This window comes from Bos javanicus, chromosome 13, assembly GCF_032452875.1.
Source record: "Bos javanicus breed banteng chromosome 13, ARS-OSU_banteng_1.0, whole genome shotgun sequence".
Classification (NCBI taxonomy): Eukaryota; Metazoa; Chordata; class Mammalia; order Artiodactyla; family Bovidae; genus Bos; species Bos javanicus.
Genome location: NC_083880.1, coordinates 71,472,568 through 71,493,180, shown reverse-complemented (window position 1 = coordinate 71,493,180; position 20,613 = coordinate 71,472,568). Strand labels below are relative to the sequence as shown.

The 20,613-nt window shown below is 45.0% G+C and overlaps 1 protein-coding gene across 1 annotated transcript in view; it reads left to right on the top strand.

Annotated features, from left to right (window-relative positions):
- The window catches only part of LOC133258790 (receptor-type tyrosine-protein phosphatase T-like), a 447,290-nt gene that overhangs the window by 291,667 nt on the left and 135,010 nt on the right, over positions 1–20,613 (top strand). Inside the window, exon 2 of the mRNA XM_061435510.1 lies at positions 18,386–18,511. Coding sequence (XP_061291494.1) covers positions 18,386–18,511 — 126 coding nt within the window. The remainder of the gene's footprint in view (positions 1–18,385; positions 18,512–20,613) is intronic.

Below are 20,613 nucleotides of genomic sequence, written 5' to 3'. Positions count from 1 at the left end.
CCCCTTTTCCTGCCTTCAATCTTTCCCAGAATCAGGGGCTTTTCTAATGAGTCAGCTCTTTGCATCAGGTGGCTGAAGTATTGGAGTTTCAGCATCAGTTCTTCCAATGAATATTTAAGATTGATTTCCTTTAGGATTGACAAATTCAATAAAGACTTTTAAAATGGCTCACATCAAAAAATCTTAGAAGAAAAATTTATTGCGTTAGCCAGAGTTGGAGTTTTTCTATAACATCTTATAGAAAAACCTGAATGAACTTCTTGGCCAACCCTATAGTTTGGGTTAATAGGATGTATATATAGAAATAAAATACGTGCACATACATACGTATGTCAAATATACAGCATATATAATATGCATGCATATATACATGTACTATGTTATATACTATATATGCATACATATGCAATATAGTATACATACACATATATATGCTATACATACTATCTATATCCTATATATTTTTTCCTGTGTATAGTTAAACCATTACTAATTACCATGGTATGAAAATGACAGGAACACAAATGATATCACCAGATCAAAGATTTTTTTATGATTATGCAGTATACAACTATACTTGTAATACCTTGAAGTATTAATAGTATAGAATATTATTGTTCTTTTATTATTCTATTAGTCGCTAAGTTATGTCTGACTCTCTTGTGACCCTATGTTACTTAGTAGCCCGCCAGGCTCCTCTATCCATGCGCTTTCCCAGGCAAGAACACTGGAGTGAGTTGCCATTTCCTTCTCTGGGGGATCTTCCTGATTCAGAGATTGAACCCACATCTCCTGCATTGGCAGGGGGATTCTTTAGCATATACATGAAAGAAAGTTGATAGTGATTACCCCCAATTTGACTATAGTCCTAAAGTCTACACTGTGGAAATAGTGACTGGTGGACTTGAAGGAAACTTTAAACAATTGTTAATAATAATAAACAGCTTCAATCAGCCTGTTAGGATATTGAAGTTTCTACTCCATAAAAAGTGATTCTGCAAAATTATTGTCATGAAGAGGTAACCCTAAGGAATGTAACCAGGAAGGTAAGGGGAAGTATTGTCAGGAAGATAATTAATAAAAATGTTATTTTTCTGGATTGCACAATGTTTGTGGTACCTGTAGGCTGTTGGAAGTTTATTGTTTGTTGTGATTTCTTTTCTCATTTCAAATAAATAGTCCCTTTCTTAGTTTGTAATCTTTTCCCTAAAGAATGTCCCCTCCCCAAATTGTTTAAGCTTCAGGCTCACAACACTCAGACTTACTCCTGGGGTGGAGGGTAGTGATATTATCTTCAGACGGATGAGAAAATTGAAACTCTGAGAGGTTAAGTGGCTTGTCGAAGGTCACATGGTCATAGCCTGGGCTCCAGGATGTTCATCGCCTGTGTGCTGTGCCCTCTTCCTGGTGGGGGGTGATTGGGATGTGGCTTGCTTCCCTCTGTGTTAGTGGAGTTGCAGTTGCAAATTGCCAGAGCCCTGGGAAATGTGGAAGGGCTCTCTGCCATTAGCTCTTTGCAGGCTTTAAGTAGTTGCCCCTCGGGGAAGTGTTCATGTACTCACTGGTGGTACCCAAGCCAGGTACTCTTTCCTCTGGCTTCAGCGTGTCAGCCATGGGAACAGTTATCCTCATAACTGTTGCTGGTTTGGTGGCCGTTCTCGGTCCTCACCGGAAAAACCATTTTGCCATTTCTCGCTTCTCTCATTCTGCCCTGAACTCTTAAGGCTTTCAGACTGTGGACTCTCTCAGATGAGAGAAGCCCCCAGGGCTCCTGGGGAGGATAGGTTAGGGGGGAAAACTCAGCAGCAGACTAATGAGGCCTTAAAATGCTGTTGATGCAAGAAGGGCAAAGGGTATCCCAATTGGGCATCCTTTCTCTCTTCAATAGCTTCTCCCTCTCACAGCCCTTGACACCCAAACTGGCAGATACTACTGGGCTTTCTAGAATTCCATCCATCAGACTGTGGTTCTCTCAAGGATGAGTTGTGTGGTACATGAATTGCTGGCCTTCAAGGTGGGCCCAAGTTGTCTTGCATCCTCTAAGTCTATGGGAAACACATGTAACACTGTAAGTTTCACTATTTATAGTTTCTTTGCTACTTATGTGTGAAATTTTTGTTCAGTTCAGTTAGTGTTGAAGTTGGTGGGTTTGAGAAATCTGCTCCCATGTCACCATCTTTCTCACTAATGTTGGTTTGGATTCTGCTTTTTGCATTCTAACTTTTCCTGAAACTCTGTTAACCCACAGGTCTGTCACACAACCTTGTTGTCTTTGCGTTTTATGTTAGTTTCCCTTTGTAGCTTTCTATCCTTGTTTCATAAAGGGCTGGGTCTCTTTTCATCCTATGAGGATGCTGAATGTTTTTTAAAAGCATTCATCAGGTTCCTATAGTAAGATAATATTTTGGCAATCTTCTGTTCAGTTTCCATGATGACTTTGAATTTTCCTTTTTTTTTAAATCATAATAATTTTTATTATTTTTCCTTAAGATTTTACTTTATTACTGCAGGAGATGGTAAGGAGAGACTCCAAATGCTTGGAACAAGTCTTGTTCATTAGAGGGCCAACAGTGTGGTTTCCTGTTTATTAAAAACTGTATTTCTGAAGTTGGGGGTTGATAGTGTGGAAGGAACACATGGTCTGCCTAGTAAATTCCAGGCAGATGAGGTTTAACATTTCCTTTTCCAGATTATAAAAAGCGTGTCACAAAGTGGTCGGCCACTTGAATATTTAAGTCCATTTCAGTTTCACAATGCTGGTGATAGTTTTATTGTTTTCAGTTCTGTTGGAAGTTTTCACCTTTTTCCAGTGTTTTCTTAGGCATGGTGGTGCGGTTCTAAGAGAGATTGCTAGGAGGTGCCTGCCAGATTGTACTTCAAAGGGAATGTGACTAGGCCAAGGTCATTCAACCAGCTGGTGGCAAAACCATGCCTGTAATGCGGGCTCCTTTCTTCCAGGCAAATCCTCCATCTTCAAGACCACCTGCCGCTCTCGTCCTGTCAGAGCCTGAGCTACGATGTGGCTTAGAGAACTGTGGCTTTGTTAGAAGTTCATTTCTGTTCTGGGAGTTTTAGCCTGAGGGGGAGTCATGTTGGCAGGGGCTGTACTCATAGGATCCTGTCTTGGGCCTTTTCAGATTAAAAACAAATGTGCTTAAAGCTAGAGGTGCCTGAGTGCTTGTTCTAAGATGAGATATGTGTTTATGTGTCTCTGACATGAACTCCTTGGCATTGGCGAGGCGGAGATGAGGCACCTTTAAGGTACTGGGTCTGTTTGTTGTGCCTGGGAATCTTAGTAACGACCCTGTTATCTTGTTTTGAAATGTTCCTTAAAGGCCATGTCCTTGATTGCTAGCAGAGTGCTTGCTTCCTGTCTGTGGGTGCCTCTGTCTTTGTGAGATTAACTTCTCCAGGGAACTGAAGTATCAACATGTGAAGGAAAGATTTGCACAGGGTTAATGATTTAACAGGTTGACAAGCTAGCACAGCTCAAACCATGGTTACCTAAGTCACTGTCAGCATCCCCAGGACCCTCAGAACCCTTCCTCCTGACTCGATCACGACATCCAGGGAATATGAGCTTTCACTTCGTGGAGGCTCCTTTTATCCTCTGTCCTTAAAAACCTTTCCTTTCACATTTAATGCACATTTAACAGGCCATGATACATGGAGCCCAGCTGGCCACCACAGACAGATTTGCCAAAGCTTAGCTGATCTGAGAGAGCCCACACCAACTATACTTAATGATAATATCCAGACCTCAATAAATGTTTTATCTACACAGTGACCCGTTTGGTGATTTATATGGGGCTGGATGCTATTATTAAGTTTAACTGACTATATGGAACCCTAAATTTTTTACTTTGTCATTAGATGTTAATATACACATAGAAACTGAGGACAGAAGCTAATTTCTGTCAACCAGACCTAAATGTGTCTGAGGAATTTGTAGGCACAACATAGTGTAGCAGAGAAATGATAACCTTTGGGGAAAGGACATAGAGAATCCACAAACACAGGGAGCTTGGATTGGATTCTTGTTTTGTTGGAATCTGTTTATCCATCTTTAAAATGAGAGTGATTAATTCCTGGATCCTGGGATGTCTGTTATGATTATGTGGGATTATGTGATGCCTGACAAGGAATAGCTGTTCAATAGGATCACTTAAAATTTTTTAAAAATTAATTACTTTTGGCTGCCCTAGGTCTTTGTTGCTGCATACAGACGTTCTCTAGTTGCAGCAGCAGCGGCTACTCTCTAGCTTTGGTGTGTAGGCTTCTCGTTGGGGCGGCTTCTCTTTGTTACCACACGTGGGCTCTAGGCCCGCTAACTTCAGTAATTGCAGTTCTTGGGCTCTAGAGCTCAGGCTCAGTGGTTGTGGCACATGGGCTTCCCACACCAGGGATCAAACTGCTGTCCTCTGCATTGCAAGGCAGGTTCTTAACCCCGGGACTACTAGGGAAGTCCCAAGGAACACTTTCTTTATCTACCTTATGGATGTGTTTGTCAAGTGCCTACCATATTCAAAGCACGATGATATATGATGAGCCAGGGTGGGTACCTTACTTGCTTTATTTCTTGCCATGCTTTCCATGTCTGACTCTCCCTAGAACATAAACTTCCTGAATGAAGGACACACAACTTTTCATCCCTAGCTCCAAATCTGGTTCCTAGAATAATGTCTGGTACATACTAGATGCACAATTTAGGATTATTGAGTGCCATTCAAGCATGGTTGTTCAGTTCCTCAGTCATGTCCGACTCTTTGCAACCTCATGGACGGGCTTCCCTGTCCATGACTATCTCCCAGAGCTTATTAAAACTCATGTCCGTTGAGTCAGTGATGCCATCCAACATCTCATCCTTTGTTGCCCCCTTCTCCTCCTGCTCTCATTCTTTCCCAGCATCAGGGTCTCTTCCAAGGAGTCAGCTCTTCATATCAGGTGCACAAAGTATTGGAGTTTCAGCTTCAGCATCAGTCCTTCCAATGAATATTCAGGGTTGATTTCCTTTAGGATTGACTGCTTTGATCTCCTTGCAGTCCAGAGCTCGAAAGCGTCAATTCTTTGGCGCTCGCTGCTCAGCCTTCTTATGGTTCAACTCTCACATCCATACATGACCTCTGGAAAAACCATAGCTTTGTCTAGATGTGCTTTTGTCGGCAAGGTGATGTCTCTGCTTTTTAATATGCTATGTAGATTTGTCATAGCTTTTCTTACAAGAAGCAAGAGTCTTTTAATTACATAGCTGCAGTCATCATTCACAGTGATTTTGGAGCCCAAGAAAATAAAGTCTGTCATTCAAGCATAGGTTAAATTAATTCAAAGGTAATAAGGAAGCACGAGAATTGCCAAACTGGAGGTCTATCATAATGTAAGAGACATGATGATAGAGTTGAGAGGGGTTGTGCTTTGGGGTCAAATTGAAGGTAGTTTGATTCCTGCCTCTGCCGTTTACAAACTGTGTAGCCTTGAGGAAGTTACTTAACCTTTCTGAACCTGATTCCAACTTTGCAGAATTGTACCTTGATTCCCAGAGAGCAACTCACAGGGCTGCTGTAAGAGAAATAAGGTAGGGCTTCTAATGATCCTGCCACTTTGTTATTCAGGATTATACAGAGTGAGCAGAGAGGGCTGATTTCTTCCAAAGTGAAACTTGGGAAAGCTTTGAATGTTTTCTCCCAGAGACTGTTGATGTAGTGGTTATGCGAGTCCACTCCTTGCGGGGCCAGTAGGAGCACCTGGCTGGGGCCTCCGCTGAGGTTCTCCAGGGTGTGTCAGTCTTGGAGCGGAGATCTACAGTGAGGCCAGAGGGGACACCAGGGGCCCGGAGAGAGCCGTGTGTGGACCACGTGACTCCTCCTGCCCTTGGACCATCAAGACAATGAGTGGAGACCCAGCTGGCTGACCTTTCAGGCCCTGTTGGACTGGGGCTTGGGATGTGTGGCTGTTTCTTTTTTCCTTTGAAAAAAATTTACGTGCTAAAAATAAGTGAGTTTTGGAAGAAGAGCTGTTTGGCAAGCCAGGTAATCCTGTAGTGACAGCAGTGTTAGTAGTGGCCACTGAGGGTTATGGCCCAGAGACCAAGACTGTGGCGTCCTACCTTGGTCTAGACCCCAGTCCAGCCATTGCTGAGCTGCGAGATTTGGGGCAGGTTGTTTAGCTAATTCGGAGTTTTATCGTGCATAAAGCATGGGTAGTAATAGCATCAGTGTCTGTGGGCTCCTTGAGGATTAAAAGAGAAAGCTCATGGCCATGGCCTAGCACCATGCACAGCACATGGTCAGCACTCAACAAAGGCCAGTTGCTGTCATTTCCGTTTCCACGTCGAGGAGATGGAGGCGCGAGATTTTCTCTGACCCGCCAGAGGTCAGAGAAAGTGCCAGAACCAACCTGGATGTCATCCTTTGAGGCTATCTTTCACTCCTGACACTTCTTTGTACTCAGTTCATTCATTCATGAGGCATTTATTGAGTTTCCCTTAAGCTCTCAAGCATCAAAGTACCCAGGTCTTTGATACCTCCCGACGATTCAGTGGCAAAGAATACAGACATATGCTTCCTGCCCCTGTGGACTTAAACAGGTGGTGGGAAGACAGAAAATAAATAAGCAGATGAGTAGATAAAAAAATTCCAGAGTTCTTCAGAGGATGTGAATAACAACAGTGTCGAATAGAAGTAAGACAGTGTGATAGAGGAGAATTGGGAAAGAGACGAGGTGGTTTCCCATGGAGAGGCTTCTCTGAGAAGGCTGAGCCTGATGTTTGATGTGGAAGATACCCCGTGAATCACTGGGGCGAGAGTATTCCAGGCTAGGGGACCAGTGGTGGAAAGACCCTGAGGCTGTCAAGAGCTGGTTTGGGCTTCCAAAGTCTTGAGAAGATGACTCAACTCCTGCCAGAAAGCAGTAGTCGCCCTTCCTTCTGTGTAGGGGAAACCTTTTCTCACCTTTCCCAGCTGATCTAAAGTTTCCCTGAAACAGGTTATGACCCTTGGCCAACCCTTTCTCTCCTGGCTCCCTCAAAAACAGAAATGCAAAAAAGACATCACCGTTGCATGAGAAAAGATGAAAGATGCTATTCTGACTTCTGAGTGGGCAGAGCGCTGGCCCGGGGCCAGGACAGCTGGCTGCAGTCCCAGTTCTCCACCCCCCTCTCTTTGCAACCTTGTCCTTTTCATGCCTGTCTCCCCACCTGTAAGTTTCAGAGCTGGGCCAGGTGACCCCTTCCCTCCTGACACGTGGGAGAGCAGCAGAATCCCTGAATCCACTCAGGGGTTGTTGAGGGGAAACAAAAGCACGTTTCCTGGGTTGGATGGGGCCGCCATCCAGGCTAGTGGAGCCTCCAGCTGGGTCTCCAGACTGGGCCATCTTCACGTTACCCAGAGATGCCCGGCCGCCCTCGCCCGCCCACCGCCTCCTCTTCTTGGCAGGGTGAGCACTGACCTCGCACATGGGGCCTTCTTTCCTTCCTAGTTGTGATGCACAGCAGCATCTGCTGAGACATTACCCGGGGCACGGCAGACGGCTGTCTTCCCTGCTCTCTCCTGGAGCCTGGGAGGGCTGGCACACGGGAGGAGACATGGTTCTGCCTGCCACGTCCCACTGGGTTCTCTTCTTCCAGGACATTCAGATGCACCAGACTGAGGCCTGTGGCAAACCCCTCAGGGAAGCTGGTCTGAGCAGAGGCTTTTATTTCCAGGGGACACCTGGCCCTCCTGTATCCCAGCAAACATAGCTGGGTGACATGGTAGAGGACAGTCACCATCTCCCAGTGTGTCAGAAATCGAGGTGCCCTCCAAGACACTTTAATTTATTCCTTGATTACCTGGTCACAATCTCTGACCTGAGAGGTTAGGTGGTTCGCCCAAGGTCACACAGCAGTAAGTGGTCAATGAAGCTGGGCTTATCACCCTAGGCACTGCTGATTCATACCGGAGGTGATGCACCAGCTCAGATAGTTTCTTTAAAATATTTTGTTTGGAGATTATGATTCGAGCCTGGGCACATAGAACATAGCTATTTTCCCCATTTCTCGTTCATATGTTGGGATTAAATATTAATGTGTGTGCATGCGAGTCACTTCAGTCGTGTCTGACTCTCTTCGACCCTGTGGACTGCAGCCCACCAGGCTCCTCTGTTCATGGGATTCTCAAGGCAAGAATATTGGAGTGCGTTGCCATGCCTTCCTCTGGGTGATCTTCCCGACCCAGGGAACGAACCCAAGTCTCTTAACATCTCATGCATTGGCAGGTAGGTTCTTTACCACTAGGGCCACCATGTCACAAATACTTACTTGGCACCTACCATGTGCCAGGCTCTGTTCCAAGTCTTTACAATTACTAAATTTTCCCAATTCTGATCACAACCCACAAGAGATGAGCACTGTGGTTTCCTCATTTTATAGATGGGGACATTGAGGTACATAGAGGTTAAATAACTTAGTCGAGGTCATACAGTTAAAAAAAAAAAAGTACCAGAGCTGGGGTGCTGGCTCCAGAGTCCATACCTTTAAGTCCTATGGATGCTGAGTTTCACTGGTCAAAGACCATCATCTGCTAGTCAGGATGGGCATGCTTTAGGGTCACAAATCTCCTTGAACTCTCCAGTTTACACTGGAGCCTGGGAAGGGCATGAAGGCATTGGATCAGCTTCTAGAAGGTCGCTGTTTCTGTTAGCATTGTCTTTTTGTGCTCCACTGTGCTGTCTTGGAAGTCGGAACACGTCTCTGGTCTAAAAGATACCCAGCAGCAAGTTCATTATTCTCCCTTGAAGTCCCTTTGCTAACTTCCACTTTTGTTGTTTTCCTGGATTTATTATAATGGGCCAAATTAACCTGAGTTGCCTCCCAGAGTCTCTGGGAGAAAGAACCAAATGAACAGATCAGACACTGTTTTCTGGGTCCTTGGGGAATGGCTGAGCCATCAGAGAGACATCATCTTATTTATAATACATTCAGTGTTCAAAGAGCTTTAAAACATTTTTTTTTTTTCCTATTAGGAGTATTGTTTCTATCTGTTGAGTCCATGAGTGTTTGACATTGGATGACTTTATAAAACATTCTACTAATTGGATTTGTTAAAGCAAATAAATCAAACACTAATTGGAACGTGCCCTGCCATTATTTTTGCTTACTGAATTAGATATAATGGTGTGAAGGCCTTCTTATCATATTTGTGCACTTATTTAAACACCCCCTTGGCACACACTTCTGCAAATTCAATTAGATATTCCAAAAAGGAATTCAATTTATGCCAGGCTGGTTTACATTCATTCCGGGGGCAAGACTCGCCTACCCATGATAGTCTGCCCATGATTAATAAGCCACTTAGATATCACCCTGCCTTCAGAGACTCTTGTTGGCACGAGGGCAGCATCTTGATGACTTGGGGGGTGTGGGGCTTTATTGCTTGAATGTGTGTGTCCACAGAGCAGGGCTGGCTTCTTGGGCGTGTCACCTGTGCGCTCAACCAGGGCCTGGCACTTGGAAGGGCCCTGTGCTTCGTCTGATGATCTGCAATGGTCATGTTGAAATTCTTCATAGTTTTTTAAGCAAATGGCTTTGCATTTTGGTTTTGTGCTGGCTCTCCCATGAACGTAGTACCTGAGACCTCCCTGGTAGACTTTCTGGCTAGGAAGGGGGTCCTTGATTTGAGTCTTGGCTCTGCCCTCGATTGACTGGGTAATGTTGAGAATGTCACCTGCTCTCGCCTTGGTTTCCTTGTCTGTCAAGGAGGAGCACCAGTCCTTACCCATTGAGAACACGTGCTGTGATGTCGGTGAAGTGTTCCTGCATATGAACAAGTTCTGTTCTGAGAGCGCTGTTGTAAGCCCATCTTGTTCGTAAGTCCGACAAAGTTAGCCTAGGTACCCAACCAATACAATTTGCTATATAGTACTGTCAATTCTAAAGGAACTCGATCGTGTATATTCCCTGGAAGGACTGATGCTGAAGCTGAAGCTCCAATACTTTGGCCACGTTATTCGAAGAGCTGACTTATTAGAAAACACCCTGATGCAGGGAAACATTGAAGGCAGGAGGAGAAGGGGTCGACAGAGGTTAAGATGGTTGGATGGCATCACCGACTCATTGGACATGAGTTTGAGCAAGCTCCGGGATGTGGTGAAGGACAGGGAAGCCTGGTGTGCTGCAATCCACGGGGTCTTGAAGAGTCAGGCATGACTGAGCAACGGAACAACAACAGCTGCGCTGTAATAGGTTTATAATACTTTTCACACAAGTAACATAAAAAAAAAATATTTTTAATCTTAAAGTACCTTGAAAAGTACAGTAGTACGGTACAACTGCTGGCATACAGGGCCTGGCATCGAAGGAACAGGCAGGAGGAGTCAGGGAAAGGAGGCGTGGGAGGTGGTAGAGCTGAAGAATGGTCAGCAGTAGGAGACTGGCAGGGATGGGCAAGGTGCCGTTTCACTCACACCTGACATTGATGGCAAGGTTCTGGTTCCTTGCTGGAACCAAATGCATGTTCACATCTTTGAAAGTTTGCAACTTGAAGGTTCAGCTGTTGGGGACTTAACTGTATTTAAATCCAGTAACCTCTGGTGCTTCTCTCAAGCCTTTATCCTACAGGCTGGGAATGTAGCTTCGAAAGGAAGACAGTGGATGACATGCCCCGCCCCTCTTCCACTTCCTGCAGGAAAGAAGAAACGTTCTACAACTGAGGAATGGGAAGGAGGTGTCAAAAGCACATGACATCAAACACTGAAAGGGTGCAAACATGGTACTTTTCTGTGACCGTGTTAAAATTGTAGAATTTTACAGGATCAAAGCAGAGGTTAGCCAGCTAGAGCCTCCAGGCCACTTCTGGACCTTCACTGATTTTGTACTCCGTCCGCAAAGGAAGATGGGTTTTTACATTTTTAAATGGTTAGACAAATCAGAAGAAGAATACTATTTTGTGACATGTGGAAATCATAGGAAATTCAAAGTGCAGTGTCAGTAAATCCAGTCTGATTAGCAAACAACTCTGCCCATCTTCCTGTGTGACTTGTGGCTGCTTCTGCTACAATGGCACTGCCAAGTCTCAGTGACAGAGACCAAGGGGCCTTCCGTGGTGGGCAGAATACCAAATTGGTCCCCAAGGTTAATGGCCCCTGGTATTTGTGTCTTGTTTAATCCCTGTCCTTTGGGAGGGACTGGGATAGGATAGATTTCACCCTTTTCTAGATTTTTTTTTTTTTTGATGTGGATCATTTTTAGAGTCTTTATTGAATTTGTTATAATATTGCTTCTGTTTTGTATTTTGGGTTTTTGGCTGGAAAGCATGAGGGGACTTAGCTTCCCAGTCGAGGATCGAACCTGCACCCCCTGCATTGGAAGGCAAAGTCTGAACCACTGGACCACCAGAGAAGTCCCAGATCTCACTCTTACGATTAGGTTATGTCAGTGACCAAGGTGAAGGGATTTCACAGATATAATTAAGGTCCCAAGTTGGCTGACTTTAATAAAAAAGGAGATGATCCGGTTTGGGTGGGCCTGACTGAATCAGATGAGCCCTTAAATAGGATGGAGCCTTGCTCAGGAAGAGAGTAGAGAGGATTTATGGCAGGAACTGTGGGTGGCTTCTAGGAACTGAGAGCCACACTTTCATGATGACCCCCAGAGGGCAGGAATGAAAGTGTTAGTCACTCAGTCATTCGGACTCTTTGCAACCCCCATAGCCCAACAGGTTCCTCTGTCCCTGGGCTTCTCCAGGCAAGAATACTGAAGTGGGTAGCCATTCTCTTCTCTAGAAGCCCTGATGCTATAATTATTACAAGGAACTGAATTCTGCCAAACACCCTGCAAAAGTTGACCTGGACTCCAGAAGGGAAATCGGGTCTCCTGTTACTGTGACCTCAGCCTTGTGAGGCCCTGATAAGGTGCACCCTGGCCTTCACTTCTTACCTGTGGAAACCAGAAGATAAGAAAATCAATGGGTTTTGTTTTGAGTTTGTGATAACATGTTGGTAGCAAGAAAAAACCAAAACACCTGCAAGGTGAACAACTTTACTGTCTGACCCTCTATAGAAAAAGATGGTTGACCCTTGTCTTAGGAAGTGGGGTTGGTAAGACTGAACTTTCATGCGTGTGTGTGTGCATGCTCTGTCATGTCCAACTCTGCAACCCCATGGACTGTAACCTGACAGGCTCCTCTGTCCATGGAATTTTCTAGGCTAATACTGGAGTGGGTTGCCATTTCCTCCTCCAGGGGATCTTCCCGATCCAGGGTTCAAACCCTCTTGCATCTTCTGCGTTGGCAGGCAGATTCTTTACCACTGCACCATCTGGGAAGCCCACTTCCATGCATAAACATACATATATAAGTATTAAAAAATGTGTATGTATTTATATACATACTTACATAGCTCAAGTACAGTGCCTCGCATGGAGCAGAAGCCCTGGAAACCTTTAGTTTCTCTTGGGAACTCAATTCTGTTCAAGAATACATAGGATCATATCTGAGAAATGCAGAGGCAGACGCATTTATATTTTTATTGAATTTCTATTCCTCTCATTTTCAAAAGAGGAGCTCATGTTTAAAAAAAAATCCTGATTGGCACTATAAACTTTATTTATGCTTTAATGTATCTTGAAGTATGTATCCTGCACTATTTTTACTTCCCTTACAGATGCCGATATGCTATACATTACCAAACCCAAATGGATTTTCAAAATCCAATTTCCTTGCTACCGTTTTCCATTTCTCTGTTGACTTTTTATGCTTAACTCACATCAGAGCATCTGGGGCCTTTGCTACATTTTGACCTCAACCTGTCCAGGGAAATAGCTTCTCTGTCCCGATGTAGGGAGATACTGCTGAGTCCTCAGCTTATGGCCATATCCACAGTTATCTGGGTCTTCTCCCAGCTGGGACATGTGCTTTGGAGACTGAGCCCAATTCTAGGGGTGAGGGTAGGTTTAGGAGACTTTTTTTTTCTTCCAAATTGATAGTGCTGAGTGGGGCTGCTTTAAAACAGAGCAAGCTGAGCATCCAGATGACTGTCTTTGGGGAATCTCTCCAGTTGTAAGCCTTCCCCAAGTAGCCTGCCATAGACACCTGTGGTCTGGAGCCTCTTCAGCAGGTGTTACGGTGCCGAGGAATTCCACCAAGAGAGGTAAATATAATTTGTGAAAGAGGAGGAGGAGCTGCAATAAGACTTAGGATCATGGGTCTGAATACTTCATGCTGAGGATCCACAGAAAGCTAGCCTTCTTTCCCTTCTCCTCCTTACCAGAGGTTCTCAGTAGCCAGTCCTGGTGCCGTGAAGTGGCTCTGCATCTCTGTGGCTCCTGAGAGTTTCTGGGTCTCTCTGAGTCTTTGGAATCCTTAACTTTGACCACTGGAAGGTTCCTTTGTGATTGATCTTGCACACCAGAAAATGAAGGGCCAAAAAGGAAGAAAGGAGGTGAGCTGAAAAGGCCGTACCCACTGGCAGTGTAGACTGCTGCCAGAGTGTATAATCTGAAGCCCATAACCACTCTTATTTCTCAATGTGTTGTCTGAGAGGAAGAAAATCCAGGGAGAATTGCTTACAAAACATGAATCAAACGTGTTTTCCCCTCCCGAATACCTTTCAAAATTTATCTCTGGGTCAAGTCAGGTCGACAGGGAGCTAGTCTCTAGACTGTACCATATTGGGTTCCAGTGAGTTGCTTTTCCTGAATTGTATATTTGGTTGATGCTCTTAGTTTATATTGAGAGTGATTGTGAGAAATAGTCTCATGAAATTGACCACGCACCTCTTGCATGGATGTTGTTTCAGATATTGTGCATTGTGGGATGGTTGATTTCTGTTACCAGTACCCCTGTGGAGAAGTTCTTGTGTGATCTAGGCACCTGGAATGATTGTAATTTACCAGAGATATTTGGCTTTTATTGTCTGAACACAGAGTATCCAGTAACTGAGCAGATTGTCCTTTTTCTGCTGGCATCTGGAAGCTCAGAGTCAAATAGGTGACTCCCTGTCAGCAGGCAGACTTGTAGGAAATGGCGGTGTGGACTTGTGACTCTCTCCTTCTGTCCTGCCTGTCTTTCTTCTCCTGCCTTCAGTTTGCTTTTTGCTATCTCGTGCTGTATTTCCTGCTTCTGTGTTTGTCCATCATCTGTGGCTGGACTAGAGTTGTGACCTCAGCAGGTTGTTTAACCCCTTAATGCATCAGTTACTTTACACTTAAAGTAAGGATTAAAAAATCTACTTCACAAAGTCGTGAGGATTAAGTGAAAACAAAGGTGACCTCAGCAGTTTTCTGTGATCAGTGCCTAGTATATTACCTGACACAGAACAAATGCTCAGCAGAGCATGCCTCTTATATTAGTCAGCATATGCAAGGCTCCATGTGGTAACAAATAAACCCTAAGATGTCAGTGGCGTTAAGACTAGAAAAGTTGGCATTTTGCGCCTAAAGTGTCGAACAACAATATTATTGATCAGGTGACTGGGTGACTCTCTTTCAGTAGTGTTTCAGGGATCTAGACATCTCTCTTCCTTTGATGCCACTGTCTTCAAGTACACCTTTGAAAGTCTTTGTAGTAGGGCAGGTGAGAAGGATTGTTGGTAAGAGATTACTTTTATGGACTAGTGTGGCACATGTGGCGATCACTTTATGATACATTTCCAGGGTTTACCACGTTGTCTTCCCTGTATGCAAAGTGGCCTGGAAATGTAGAGTTCTCACATGTCTAAGAGAGAAGATCTCAACAGTTTCCCATAGGCCTACCATCCTCTTGGCTGTATGCTCCTCTAAAGACCTGGAGGCTGATCTCCATTTAGGATGATCAGTCAGCTCTTCCAGTGAATGCTTAAGATGCTGCAGGCTCCCCACTCACCATCAAGCACATTGGCATCTGGATGCTGTTGGTGGCATTGACTTTGTTCATTTATCTCCCACAGGCTGGACTTTGGTGAGTCAGGAGTTGTGTAAGGATGGGAAGGGACGGCCCTTCCTGAGCAGTTGGAACTGTTGCTGCTACCCTTTTCTAGGTTTCAAATGGAGTGTGTTATGTCTCATATCTGTGGCATTCACTCTGCTGTTTTGGTTAGCTGAGGTCTATAGACGGAGTGGTTTGGAAAGGCTAGTTTGGAATTTGTCAGACAGGCAGCATGGGGAAGGAGCTTTCTAGGTAGAAGTGGTGAGTGTGAGACCAGAAAGAGCAGGTGGTGTATGGGGGCTGTTATCGGCTCACTGTTCCTGAAATGTAGCTTGGGGTCTGTCTGGTATCCCACTCACAGTTTTAAAAAATGTTCTTTATTGCGGTAAAAGTCACATAATATAAAAATCCTATTTTAACCATATGTAACTGTACACTTCAGTGGCACTAAGCACATTCACATCACTCTGTAACTCTCACCATCATCCATCACCTTAAGTTTTCATCTTCCTAAACTGAAACCTTGTCCCCACTAAGCACTAACCCAATCCTCCCTACTCCCCTGGCCCTTGGCATCTATCGATGTACTTTCTGACTCGATGAATTTGACTTTTCTTAGTACCTCGTGTAAAACAGTCTGACACAACTGAGCGATGAAATCACCACCACCACCAGGTACCTCGTATAAGTGGAATCGGACAGTGTTTGTCTGTAACAGTATGAAAAGGCAAAATGATAGGATACTGAAAGAGGAACTCCCCAGGTCACTAGGTGCCCAATGTGCTACTGGAGATCAGTGGAGAAATAATGAGATGGCTGGATGGCATCACCGACTCGATGGACGTGAGTCTGAGTGAACTCCAGGAGTTGGTGATGAACAGGGAGGCCTGGCGTGCTGCGATTCATGGGGTCGCAAAGAGTCGGACATGACTGAGCAACTGAACTGAACTGAATGTATATTGCAATGCATTTTTAAGGTTAACTTATCAAACAGATTGTACCTTCTTTTTAAAATTTTTTATTTATTAAAAAATTTTTGGTTCATTTGTTGTTGTTTAGTCGCTAAGTTGTGTCTGACTCTTTTGGGACCCCACGGACTGTAGCCCCCCAGGCTCCTCTGTCCATGGGATTCTCCTGTCCAAGGATTGCCATGCCCTTCTCCAGGGGATCTTCCTGAGCCAGGGATCGAACCCACAACTTCTGCACTGGCAGGTGGTTTCTTTACCATTGAGCCACCAGGGAAGCCCACTGGTTTATTTAGTCAACAGATACTCTTTTAGCCCCTCCTCTATGCCAGCGCCATTTCCCAGCCAGTCTAAAGCTTACTGCCTAGTGGCAGCTGGTTGATTGCCCCTCTCCTTGCCTTTCAGAGGTCACCCTTCTTCACTCTGTCTGGGATGCAGTCTCCTCTGCTGTCTGCCCCTGACCTTCCCTGTTATCTCTTAAGACTTCCATCTTTGTATGTTGACCCATATCCATCCACATTGTCCATCCATTCTTCCCTTAGTTCCCCAAAGCACAGTGACACGGCTGCTGTTTGTAGCCAGCTCTCACTGAGGGCTTGGAGGGACTTGATACTACAGGGCAGGGAACTGTTGCCAATTCCTGGTCAGAAAGGCTTCCTGGACCACAGCAACCTGGGAGCCCCTCAGGCAACCCAGTGCCAGCCTTCATAGCGCATTTGGAAATGCAGTTACTTACTAGTTTGCCTATTTACTGTCTGCCTCACTCATTCTAGTGATGGCACACCTCTTATAAACCACTGTATAGATAGCACCTTGTTCTCTGCTCGATCTACCCTAAAAGCTCGATTAAATAATTGTGAATGAAAGAATGAATACATGGAAGCAAACAGAAATTTTAGTTTCTACCAGTGCGTCCGTCATTTCCCATCACAGGAAGTTTCTCATTGTCTCTCACCGTCTGTAGGTGTCTGCTTTACATTATGTTCCTTGGACCTCTGTCTCCCTCCCTTTTCCTTCTCTCTCTAGGTGTCGATCCTGCAAATTCCTGTCCCTGTCTCGTGCAGAGCTATTTAAAACTCTGAACTCAAGCCCCAGACTTGCACTACCGAAATAGATTCAGCCCTCCTTTGTCCAGCCCGACTCGTTGGGGCTGCTAAAGACTGGCTCTTCCAGGTTTCCATACTCAGAAAAAAAGGGAGTGGAGAGAGCTTTGCCCTCGTAGGTTTACTTTAGCAGTGTTGTGACTGTATTCTGTATCAGATCTGTCAACAGGCCTTCCACCACCATTAAGCAGAGGAAACCCCAGGTCTGGGTCCTGAAGAAGGGTTTTGACCTTTGTTGCTGATGGAGAAGAGGGAATGATATTACATGAGGCTGCAGACACAGGCAGGGGTTATTAAGGGATGGTTTCTGTATGTGGATCAGAACCACAGATGTGGTTTGGATGTGTGATAGGGGAACCAGTGGCTGTTTAAGGAAGGGAGGTGATGGTGTGATGAGGTCTGAGCAGTAAGGAGACAAGAAGGGGCATTGGAAATGTGGACCAGCTCAGTCCTGGTGGTCTCTCTCCTTCTCTGTACATCCTGCCAGCTCACCCTGGAGTGCTCTTCCTCCTGCTCCGTGCTGGTGGAGATGCTCCTAAACTTCAAAGCCCTGATTATTTCTCCCCTTCTACCTCCCCTTCTACCTCCCATTCCAGAATATAGTCACCTTTTGCTTCTCTGTTCAGACCAGCATTTCCTGGTTGCAGCCCCTGTTCTATACATCACATCTCTCAGTGTCACCTGGAGGGAACTTTGAGCCCAGAGCATGTGCTCAATCCAGTTTACACAACTCATTGTAAAGTGCTGGTGGTGGATGGCTTGGACTTTTAGGGAGAAGCTTTAAATACTGCCAGCCTTGACTTCATTATCTTCCTGGGGCACAGTTGTCTAATTCTGTACAAATTTGATTTTTACTCCACAAAAACTGCTCTTATAGGGAGGGAGGTGGGTGCTGAGAATTTTTGCTGTGCCAGTTACTTTTCGTATATTACTCCATTTTATCCTCCTAATATTTCTGCCAAGTGGATCTTCCCCTCCGTATTCCAGGTAAGGAAACTGAGACAGATGGTGAAGCATCTGGTCCAGGCTGACCCGGCTTTGCAAAGCTGAGATCCGTGTCTCGTTTTGCAGGACTCCAAAGCTGGTGCTCAGCCCGCTGCCTCGCAGCATCTCTCCACGTTGGAGGAAGCAATTACAGAGGCATGCCCTGGCATTCATTTTTTCTGCTTAGATGGAGACGTTGCTGTTTACTTTCTCAGGAAGGAAGATTGAAATCAATGTAACTAGCCTTATTAACTTTTTTAAATAGGGGGCTTGCAGATGCCACTGTCTTTCCTTAGAGCACCAAAGCAAATATAAAAATCCAGTTTGCTTGCCTTTAGGAAAAGAAAATCTCCTCCAGAGTTTAAAATTCAGAGCTGTAAATGAAGAGCCACTGAGACGGGGGTAACGAACCAAGCCTCAAACATAAGGATATATTTACCCATGTCTCTTTTGTCTGCAGGTGGCTGTTCCTTTGATGAGCACTACAGCAACTGTGGTTATAGCGTGGCCCTGGGGACCAGTGGGTTTACCTGGGAGCAGATTAACACATGGGAGAAACCAACGCTGGACCCAGCGGTGCCTACAGGTACGTGACCAACTGTGCTTGAGGCTCTGATGGGGGTGGTAGCTTTTACAATGACTCATGGAGAAGAATTTTATTCTGGGTTGAGCTGTTGGGAGGGCAGTAGGTAACTCTGTTGGTAGTAAGTTCACCACCCCCAGAGGTACGCAAACCAAGGCTGAGTGCATTCTTAAGGGTATGGTAAAAGTCATGTATCATCTGGATTCAGGAAACTCTTAGATTTCTTTGAGCTTTGAGATTCCAAACTTTAGCTGCAAGTGGGGCATCCTTGAATTTTGTCTGGGAGTCTGAGTCGTGGGACTTTAGGGGAGAAACACTTCTCCATAATTTGAGGTCATTTCTTTCCTCCTGGACTACACAGACACAGCTTGTAAATATACAGGGAGACTTCTACAGTCCAACTATTACTGATAAAGTTGATGTCCCAACATCCTGAATGCCAAATTTATTCTTTACCAAGGGGACTGAAGGCCTACTATGCATATCTGATGAATACCTGCATGAAGCAAGCCTGTGAGAGTTATAGCCAGTGTATTCCAGGGAAGGTGTGCCCGGAGGAAATGCTTTTGTTCTAGTTGGGCCTTCAGAGGATTGGATGATGCTCATCTACACTGGGGCATGCTGTTTGCTTTATTCAGGTGTCCAACTCAAATGCTAGTCAATTCTGGAACCCCTGCCTTAGACACACCCAGAAATAATGCCTTACCAGCTATTGGGACATCTCTTAGTCCAGTCAAGTTGACACACGGAATTAACCGTCACACCATGAATGGCCTCAGCTCTCCCCAGAACTTCAGTTGCCATCAGACATCCCTTAGGAACTTGATGTACGTGACCCACTGCACAGCTGCCTTGTCTTCTCAGCTGCTCTGAGAGACAGCTTTGCCAGGATGTCATTAAGCTGGAGACAGAAAGGTATGCCGAGATGTCCAGCTGAGGGTGTGACCAGCGTGACCATATTGACTCTGAGTTTGGCTCCAAAGCAGGAGGCTTATATCTTGGCTCTATCTTTCCTATTGAGGACATCAGTTGCTTGTGTATCTTTCTCCCGAATATAGTCATAACCCCTCAGGTATCATAAAGCTGTGACATGGTACAAAACTGAGCTTTTCAGATGTGGTAGGATCCTACTTTACATGAGCAGAATGACCAAAACTGCACAAGATGGTTAGTAAGGTGACCATGGGACAACCTCTGTGCCTGTTGTCCCATCATAATTTTTTAAACTGCAGACTTTTACTCTCAGAAATGTCTTCGTTTATGTAATAGAATCACTCTTTCCATTAGGAACACCAGGAGTGTAGCATGCTTATGCTGAAGGTTACTTACCACATCTTCTGTGCTCTGTGTGGCCATCCTTCATGATGTTGGTCAAATAAATTCAGATCTTATGAAAAGTTAAAGTGTTAGTCGCTCAGTCTTGTCTGACTCTTTGCTACTGGATGGACTATAGTCCACCAGGCTTCTCTGTCAGTGGAATTCTCCAGGTAAAAATACTGGAGTGGGTAGCCATTCACCTCTCCAGGGGATCTTCCTGGCCCAGGGGTTGATCCCAGGTCTCCTGAATTGCCGGCAGATTCTGTACTGTCTTAGCCACCAGGGAGCCCTCAGATCTTACAGTGCACATGTGTATGTGCTGTGTGTGTGCATGTGTTGTGTGTGTATTTGCACACACGCAGGCTCTTCTGGCTCATCCTTAGACCACTAGATGCCCTGTGGGGTCATGCAGGCTCTCCAGACTCAACATCTCCCAAATTGAACTCTTGATTCTTCTCCATCTACTCACGCTTTAGTGCTCCTTGTCTCAAAAGGCCACTTCATCACTCTGGTGCTGATTCAGAAACCCAGGGGTCACACTTCTCCCTTCCCTCTTTCCACCTCCCTCTCCTTGTCAATCACTCCATCATATCCCTTCACCTCCTGAGCCCATCTCAGGTCTGCTCACATCTCTCCCTCTCTGCCACCACTGCCCTGGTGCCATGCCATCTACCCTCACCTGGGTCACAGGTAGACTTTCACACAGGCTTTTCAGCTTCCTCTTTTTTTAAAAAAAATATTTCTTTTAAAAAATTAATTTTATTGGAGTATAGTTGCTTTACAATATT